This window comes from Sphaerodactylus townsendi, linkage group LG10, assembly GCF_021028975.2.
Source record: "Sphaerodactylus townsendi isolate TG3544 linkage group LG10, MPM_Stown_v2.3, whole genome shotgun sequence".
NCBI classification, from domain to species: domain Eukaryota; kingdom Metazoa; phylum Chordata; class Lepidosauria; order Squamata; family Sphaerodactylidae; genus Sphaerodactylus; species Sphaerodactylus townsendi.
In genome coordinates, this window is record NC_059434.1 from 61,576,009 (window position 1) to 61,585,735 (window position 9,727).

Genomic DNA, 9,727 nt, shown 5'->3' on the forward strand with positions numbered 1-9,727 from the left:
TGGGCCAAAGAGTGAAGGGTGGTGGAAGGGTAGGAGGTTATCTGGCAGCCCTACCCATGGCTTTGTTTTATAGATACCAAGACTTGATCATTTTGTTATATTTGTCAATCAAATCGCCAAACGATCACTGAGATCTCAGAACAGTTCAGTGGACTTTTTTCCCTATAGGATGTTGTTTCTCCAGGGGTTGTTTCAGTTATTTTGGGAAGTGTTTATTCCCTATATATTTATATTTTATGTTTTTCTGCAATCCTGGGACTTCCTTCAGGCTGTCTGTCCTTGATTCAATTTTGCAAAAAACAATTTTGGTCTATACACTGTGGCCTATTTCAGAATTTGACATATGATGTGAAATCATCATTGGATAATATCAGAAAGCACAGGATCCACTTGATAGAATCTGAGGAAAGTTGTGCTCAGAGCCATGAATTCATGAGAAAACTACCTTGCCAGGAGTGATATAATTAATTTCTCTTACTGGCCTTATAGTAATGGAGAAATTAGATTAAGCAGAATGAAGGTTACTGTGCACAGATGTAAACACCCAAGTAAACAGTGTCATGAAGTTGCTCTTCCAGGCTAGGGGAAAGAGTGATGCATTTAATCAGTATTTCATGCTACTTGTTTTTACAAAATCATATCCAATTGCTTTTGTCAGTTTAGGTAAATAGAGCCAACGTTCCCAGGGATGGCTCTCTGTACTTCTGCGGCATCTTCTGGGTATTGCTGGGGTCACCAGCTGCTGTGATTCCAATCTAATTTTCTTCATAGTCAACAACATAGTAACAAATTAATTTAATCACCTATTTAGATATAAACAATTCAAGCCAGCAAAGCCCATCAAGTTCTATTCAGGTTTCTGATGTAATGTTTATACCTGAATGGTGGAAAAAAATTATGAATTCTTATTTTGCTGGGTTTTTTTAATAATTTATTTTATGCTGTTGTGATATGATTTTACTGTGCTGTTCTATTTGTAAGCTGAGAAATGTCGGAAGAATCAAGTGTCAATCAGGATACATTGGTTTTAGGAGGCTTAGGGTACTGTATGTGATAAGTACTGTCACGCCACTTCTGACTTGTGACAATCCTATAAATTTACATCTTCCAAAATGTCCTGTCATTTACAGACTTGCTCAGGTCTTGAATTAGTAAAAGGGTATTGATCAGACATCCAACTCCTGAAACCCCTTACATTGTTCTCCTCTCTTGCTTGCAGTATAATTTGCCTGTAACCATTTGAGGTACATTCTTCCCGCCATTTTTACTGTGACATATGGTCCAAATACACATATTATATAGCAGTGAGTAAACAGACCATGGCAAAGTTGCAAGGCACATGACTTAGCGCAGATGAACAACAGAGGTTTGCCAGATTGCTCCCCTCATGCCAGAACTATTGTTTGCTCCAATGGGGAAATATACATATTTTCCCCAGTACTTCCAAGCAGGTGCTTGAGTTCAGGAAAATGGTACAGGGGAGAAAGATACCTTGCACAATAAGCCTCATCCCAACAGCCAATATTTATAAATAAAATAAGCGCAGGGCTGTAGTGTTACAGATCTTCTGCTATCTCATCTTATTTAACCCTTGTTTGCGTCTAAATTGCTGTTGAGACAAAGTTGACTTACGGCAGCCCCATAAGGTTTGCAAGGCAAGAGCCATTTGGAGGTGGTTTGCCATTGCCTGTTTCTGCGTGGACTGAGAAAGTTCTGAAAGAATTATGACTGGCCCAAGGTCACTCAGCAGGCTTCATGTTGAGGAGTGGAGAATCGAATCCTGGGGCTTTTCCTGCACAACACGAATAAAACGTCTTGCAAACATTATAAAAAGAACTGTTTCGGCTTTCATTGTTGGCATAGCATGGGAAAATAAACCACAACAGTTCTTTCCATAAAAAAAAATCTGTGAGGTATCTTCGAAGCTACGAAGGTAGGAAGACTTGAAATCTGCACATATTGCTGTTTTTTTATATTGTGTCTCCGAAGCTTTAAAGATAGCTCAAGGAAAAATGACACGTTTGCCTAATTGGCAGACAATACTGAGTTTATCTGTGTACTTACATCACTGAAATGGCAGGCAACCACAATGCCAACTGAGGAAACATCCATGGGAAACATTCAGCAAATGGCAAACAGCATGGAGAATCCTGCAGCAGCAGAAAATGGCAGAGGACAGCAGCAGTGAAAACAAAAATGAGAGCTTTAAACTTGGGTGGGAAAAATAAAATGTTTCCTGCTCTCCACACAGTAAGCAGAAAATGTCTTCAAACCATCTTGGGGGGAAAAAGATCACTAGTTCAGCATTTTCAAATAAAATCATCTTGGACTGAAATAGATCTTCTGCTTTGCAAATATTTTGGTGAAAAATCTGTGCAAAATTCCTCCCACAAACACTTCTATTTCCATTTTGAAGATGTTCTAATTGTGTTGTGCAGAATCAGCCTCTATTGCCCTGGTTAGGGTCTACAAGTCTTAACCACTGCACCACCCTGGCTCTCTATTTAACTCTTAGAAATGCTTAAATATGACTGGAATACTCCCCCATTAAAAATGAAGTGTATGTTTTCAGAATGCATAGTTAGCAAAATTAGCAAATTCTTTTTCATGCACAATGTATTTGGGGATTCAGGTAATGTAGTCTTCGTACATTCCAATCCCAATTCATTCAGAGAACTCACTAGGTACCGCCTACATCACAGGATTGATGAGAACTAAAAGCTACTCTGCATTCCTGTGTAGAATTACTCTTACCTTAAGCCATCATTGCCTACTAGGACTGCACTGTAAAGTTGCCTGGAGGAAATACAAGATACTTTTTTTTGCAGTTAAATGACAGCTGACTTATGTTGACCCCATTGGGTTTTCAAGGCAAGAGACATTTAGAGGTGGCTTGCCATTGCCTGCCTCTGCATCAGGACCCTGTTATTCCTTGGAGGTCTCCCATCAAAATATTTTCCAGGGTCAAGAGTCTGTGACTGGCCAAGTTTCCACGACACTGTTGGGTTTCGAATCTGAGTTTCCCAGATCCCAGTCTGACACCTTAACCAGTGCACCCCGCTGGCTCTCATAGGATGCATAGAAAACAAATAATAAATTACATTGCAGAAAATGCAGATTAAATATTGCTACAGGTGCTCAAAGGCCCAAAGAATTGCACTGATACATACAGATATCAGGATTATTGAGAAACAGCAGACTATTTAGGGGTGATGGAGGAGCTGCACTCTGGCTGGCTTTCCTGGGAACTGACAACATTTCTGTTTGCAAACACAAGCTCCACTCAAGCAGCACTAAAGAGGGACTGAAGAGGTGGGGCGAGGCAAGCTGGGGAAAGGGAAAGGAACCTTTCTAATATGTATATAAGAAGGACTCTGGGGGTGAGGAGAGTCCCCACTACAGGATGCAAAGCATTATTTCCTAAAGGATTTTTTTATTATTTTTCTTAATTAGTGTTATTTTGTTTTAAGCATTTATTCTACCTCTTTGTTAACTGCATTGGAATTTTGCAGTCAGGCATATAAGCTTCAGTGTTAAGCCCTGCTAAAATTGTAACGAGAGGGTCAGGTATTTCATACTTGGCTTTAAAAAACCCACTTAAAAAGAAGTGTGTAAGTGGGCACAGAGGAAATCACCCTGGAATTTCTTCAGAGGTCAGGGAGAGGGCCATTGAGCACCTTGGTGCTTTACAGCGAAGCAAGAGAGTGACTGAGACGGGAAAATATGTTTGTCACTTGGCTGTTACAGACACAATTCCACTTGTGCACACTTGTTTGGTCCTGATGATGACTGAAGTCAAGCAAGTAATTTTCTCTCAGTGGCATTGAAAATAATGTTCAAGACAATGTTTCACTTACTCACTGCTCTTGCGGTTCTCAAAATCACTTTTGTCAATGTCTCAGCTCAGCAGCAATGGAATTGTCCCAGTGGACCTCAAATGCAGCATGAAAATTCCACTTGTACAGGTAAGTGAAGTTTTTCAGCATCAGAGGAAATGTTTAAATAGTTAGAACCTAGTCTGGATTCCTTTCTCTGAACTGTGCCTTTCTTGAATGGACAATGTATTATTCACTACCCATTTTAGAAGTTAAAAGTTTATATGTGATGAATATCTGGGTAGTACTTTTGATAAAACATTCTAGTTCTTAACTGGATGTAATAAATTTGAGAGATTGTTCATACCTACCCATTACATTTAATAACTATTACCTGAATGATTGCTCAGAGTTCTGAGGCTACAGCCATGCTACAAATTTATTTGGATTATATAATCCTAGTTTCCCTCAACGAATTCTGGGAACTGTAGTTTGGCAAGGAGATCTCATACTCACTTAATACTATTTCTAGGTTTTGTTGTAAAGAACAAATGACTGTTAAACTGGTTTAAGTCTTTAGTGCAAATGTAGCAGATGTAATGCCTGAACAGTCCCTAGAATTAAAATTACCAAACTGAGGCTATCACACTTTGGCCACATAAGATAAGAGTTGCTGGAAAAGATAATAATGCTAGGAAAAGTTAAAGGAAGCGGGGAAAAAGGAAACCACAGCCCTCAGTTTGCAAGACCTGATCAACACTTAATACAAAAGGCCATTTTGAAGGTCATTAATTCATAGTGTCATCATAAGACTGAAATGACTTGATGGCACACCACACACACACAGTGCCACCAACAGTAAGTACAGTGATACAATAACAAGATAGTAAATATTTTTTTCTGGTAGATTGTTCCTATTTTCTTGTTATAATTAAGGGTGGCAGTTGGTTATGGCAGAGTTCTAGGCATCCTCCCTTTGTAGCTGAATAGTAAATGATCCATCCGCTCCAGTTCCACTGTGAATAGGGCATAACAGCATGGTCCATGACCCTGTCTCCATTGGAAACGTTACACCAGATCCTTGCAGCTGGGATGTTTTTATGTACTTAGCTGAGTTCAACACCTAAAAACTGAATGGTCCTCTGATTCTGGCATAGCTAAGAGCTGCGTTATCATATGACTTAGTGATGGAATTTCCTGCTTTCAACTGCAGACCAATGATGCAGAGCCTGGCATCGTTCCAATCTCGAGTTGCCTGGCAGGGGATGGGAGAAGGTTGCCAGATCTGGGTTGAGAAACTCCTGGAGATTTGGGGAGGGAGTCTGTGGAGGACAGGGACCTCAATGTGGTACAAAGCCATACAGTCCACTCTCTAAAGCAGCCATTTTATCCAGAGGAACTGATCTTTGTAGTCTGGAAATAAGCTTTAATTATGGCCAATCCCCAGTCCTCACTTGGAGCTGGCATCCTTATTCCAATCTACCTTCCCTTTTTCCTGTCTCCATAGTGACAGTGCTATTTCTACTGATCTCCTAGTTCAGTCAACTAATAGTAACCAGGTATCCCTTAGTGGGGAATGACCTGTTTCTCTTATGTTTTTTTTTTTTTGGCCTGACAAAATTAACAAACATCAGACACAACAAAATTAGTTCACAAGCTAAGTCTGGTTTTGTGGAGGTCTGGGTATTAGAATGCCCTTAGGATTGTAATTTGAAAGAATTTCTATTTCTCATTTCTCTGCTGCAATGTTGGCAGCCCAACTTCATGTGAATACCAGTTCCGGGAACAATACATTTAATCTTTCTACATATAATGAATATGATCTTTAATTATAATTGTTTTCTTGTTTACTCAGATTTGTTTTCTTGAACTACCCTATAATGGAATTGATTTATCATTATCATAACCACAACATCTCAAGGAACTTGGGGTGGGAGGTGGGAAATACATGAAGGCTCCAGAATACACTGAATTGGTCTCTGCTTGGCTGCCATGCATGCTAATGTTCTGCTTTTCTTAATCAGGACATTTTTTCAGACTCTCAATAATGGAGTCTACTTGTGTATAATGGCACTAAAAACTAACTGCCAGCATAGCAATGACATGATTCATCGTTTTTACTCATTTTCAAGACTGTCTCTGCTGAGAGGGCATAAAGAGGTCTTTGAGCCTTCAGCAAAACCTCATTCTTCCATTCAGTGCTGCCTGTCGGGGCATTGTAGACATCCTTTGTGTTCCTTAAGAGGATTTATTTAACACAGAGAAAGTTCTCATTACAGGGAAATAGTTGCCAGGGTATGCCAAACAGCTGCAGCAAGGTGGCCACTACCATTTACCGTTTACTACCGTTCTAAACACTACCGTGTTTGGAATATGCTGCCACAGGAGGTGGTGATGGCCACTAACCTGGATAGCTTTAAAAAGGGCTTGGACAGATTTATGGAGGAGAAGTCGATCTATGGCTACCAATCTTGATCCTCCTTGATCTCAGATTGCAAATGCTTAGCAGACCAGGTGCTCAGGAGCAGCAGCAGCAGAAGGCCATTGCTTTCACATCCTGCACGTGAGCTCCCAAAGGCACTTGGTGGGCCACTGCGAGTAGCAGAGTGCTGGACTAGATGGACTCTGGTCTGATCCAGCAGGCTAGTTCTTATGTTCTTATTTTTAGTGTAAAGACAGATAGATGGTTATACAGATAGTGAGTGCCAGCAAAATATCAGAGTTTCTCCTCTTTCCCCTCCTGCTTTTGAAACTGGTTCCCCAATGCCAGTTGCTCTGGCTTCTCGTGACTGTGCTCTTCAGATGCCTAAAGCTTTGTCTGGCAGAAGAGGGTGTGGTTTTGTTTCCTGTTGCTCCAGACTGGAACTTAAGGGGCTTAAGTTGCAGGAGGTTGGTTTTGGTTGACTATTTGGAGAAACTTCCTAAGAAGAATTCGGCAGTGGTCTCAGCTTGGGATGTTGGCATGGGCTCACTCTTGCTGGAGGTTTTCAAGCAAACCATATTGCCCTTCAAGATCCCTCCACTCATTGGAGGAGGGGAACCTTTTGTCAGTCCCTGGGCCGAGAGACATCTAGCTGGCTTCCACAAGAACCAGGGCTTTTTCAGCCCTGGCTCCAGCCTGGTGGAGCAAGTTACCAGCTGAGGCCAGAGCCCTATCTTGATTCTGTAGGGCTTGTAAAACTTGGTTGTTCCACCAGGCCTTTTCCAATTAGCCAGCGGGTACCAACAACTCCTCTCGGCCTCTGTAACAGAGGGGTGTGAGGGGGGACGAGATGGTCAGTTTCTTTAAGTTGCCACCTGCTTTTAATGAACTATTTATTTATTATTGTTTTAGTATGTTTGTAGGCGTTTTATAGTTTTCATATTTAAAATTTGTATTCTAAGGTTTTGTTGCATTTTAATTGTTGTAACCCGCCCTGAGTCCTTTGAGATAGGGCAGGATAGAAATGTGATAAATGAATAAATAAAAAAATATGGTTGCACCTGATGGACAAAGAACTTCCTTAAAAACTTTTCTTGGTTATTAAGAAACTGCCTTTTCTTTTTGCAAAGAAATTGAAGGAGCAAATCATCATGGTCTACTCAGAAGTAAATTCCATAATGCTTACTTCTAGGAAATAATGCTTACTTCTAGGAAAGTCTCTTTAAGATTCAAATCTTTAAAAAGTTTATCCTATACTTTGTTGTACTGTCTTCTGTTGTTTAACCTTGGTGGCCCTAGGAATGCCAGATCAAATGTTCAGGTAATTCTGAGGGTATTTGTAGCCTGCAGAATTATGTGGAGACTTCTGGGCTGTTCTCAATGCTGGATCTTTCATATTCAGCATGGGAAGACTATAAGGAAATCCACATGTTGTAGATGTTGCAGTATTCCATGTTTGATGGGTTGGGAGAGGAAATGGCAACATGGAAGGATTCCTTTCATATCCCAAGTGACAAATACAGTGATTAAACTATGGTTAATTAATCACAATCTGCACTCTGCAACTAATGAAACTCTACCTAGTGTGAGGATTCCCAAAAATCTGCTAGTGTCTGGGCAATCCTTCCATGACTCCAAGCTCGACATAGCGACAGACTGCCCCTTGCTTTTTATTGCCTACATGAAACAGTTGCACAGAAGTGCCCAACACTGCCTTCCAGTGCTAGGTCCTGGAACCATTAATTCATGATTAGCTGGTTGGGGTGCTTCCTCACATCTGTCAATGCCTTAGGGAAATCACCTAATTAAATAGCAAGCACCTAACTTCCACAAATATTGCCAACCTGTCAGCCACTCACCAATCCCTCTGTTTCATAACCCATCACAAGTATGGAACAGAAGAACAAGCACTGGCATACGGCCCTAGGGATGTGGGGTAATCCATGTCCCTGGGCGCACGCCTTCTGGTCACGTGGGGGATGCCGAATGCCCCCCCTCGTGACCAAACGGTTTGCACCTTTGGCTGGAGATGAGAAGCTGAGGTGGGTGTGTGGTCTGCAGCTGGCTCCCAGTCCCTAGGAGCTGGCCGCAAACCATGGTGCCCTGCTCGGCTCCTCACCTCCAGCTGGAGGCGCAAGGCTGAGCCAGCCGCCGGTGCTCCCAGTCCTGCCTTCCCTGACTGCAGAGGGAAAGACTGGGAGCCCCGGCAGCTGGCTCAGCTTCTCGCCTCGAGCTGGAGGCACAAAGCTGAGCTGGTTGCCAGGGCTCCCAGTTCTGTCTTTCCCAGCTGCGGAGGGCAGGACTGGGAGCCCCTGCCTCCCAGACAGGCACACGAGTGGTGGAGAGGCCTCGTGCACCGCAGGAAACCTCTCCCCCGCTGGCTTGCCCGGCAGCAGCAGGGGGGGCTCTGATGGGTGGAGAGAGGGGAGGCATGCAGAGATGGGGAAGGAAGCCTGCAGGCTTCTCTTCCCCTCACCAGTGGCTTCTCTGGCGCCGCGGGTGCAGGGACAGTCTTATTTTCCCGTCCCTGCACCCGCAATGCCAGAGAAGCCGTGGGTGAAGGGAAAAGAAGCCTTCTGGCCTCTCTTTCCATCCTTTACATGTGCCGTGGGTGGTGCTGGGCAGGGAAGAGGGGCTGGCGGCAGCACAGCCGGCTTCTCTTCCCTGCCTAAGCAGCAGCCCCAGTGTGAGAGAATCTCCTTCCCCTACCAGTTCAGTGGGGCGTGGGGGAGGGGAGTGAATGGGTGGTGGCAGGGCACCACACTACACATGCGGAAGCACCCAGAGGAGGTTTTGCCTCCAAGGCAATCTGGGCCCCATATTAAGGTGACCAAATGGTCACCTTTGTGAACCGGGACGGGGGTAGGCGGCCGCATGTGCAGCCGCAGGAGCGCACTCCCTTCTGGGGCTTGCCATTTCCTGCCCTGTGACAGGGTGGGAAACGGCAAGCCCCAGAAAGCCGTGGCTGCTCTTGCGTTGTCTTGTGCTGGGGGAGGCTGCCGCACTGCCTTGCACCCCAGAAGGCAGTGCGGCAGCCTCCCAAAAATCGGGACAATTTAAATAACCCGCAGGACGCGGGACAAATTGCTTGAAGGTGGGACTGTCCTGCCAAAAGCGGGACGTCTGGTCAGCTTACCCCATATGCCTCTGAGAACAAGTGTTCATTTTCCATGTTGGTCAGATAGGAACCCAAGATATTCCTTTTTGGTCCTGAAGTGATTGCCTAATCCAACAGGGAGAGAAGGTGGGGACCTGTACAATAAAAGTGTGCTAGGTAAGAAAGGACAGCTGTGAATACTTCCATTTCCTGGCCCCTTCATTGGCTAAAGAAGTGGCTGACACTATTCCTCACTTCAAAGTTTGATGCCTGCCATTTTCTGAGGAGGATAGGCTGCAAAATTATTCTCCAGTATTGAGCAACACCCTAATATCTCAAGGCATGTGCCTATGTAATTAAAACTCATGGCAAGTTTGATCATATAGCATTTGA

The 9,727-nt window shown here is 43.5% G+C and overlaps 1 protein-coding gene across 3 annotated transcripts in view; it reads left to right on the top strand.

The window, feature by feature from the left end:
• The first annotated feature begins 3,375 nt into the window (after nucleotides 1–3,375).
• The window catches only part of EGF (epidermal growth factor), a 62,885-nt gene continuing 56,533 nt past the window's right edge, over nucleotides 3,376–9,727 (top strand). For all 3 annotated transcript variants that reach the window (XM_048508837.1, XM_048508838.1, XM_048508839.1), the window contains exon 1: nucleotides 3,376–3,965. In XM_048508837.1, coding sequence (XP_048364794.1) covers nucleotides 3,833–3,965 — 133 coding nt within the window. In that variant the 5' untranslated portion in view covers nucleotides 3,376–3,832. The remainder of the gene's footprint in view (nucleotides 3,966–9,727) is intronic.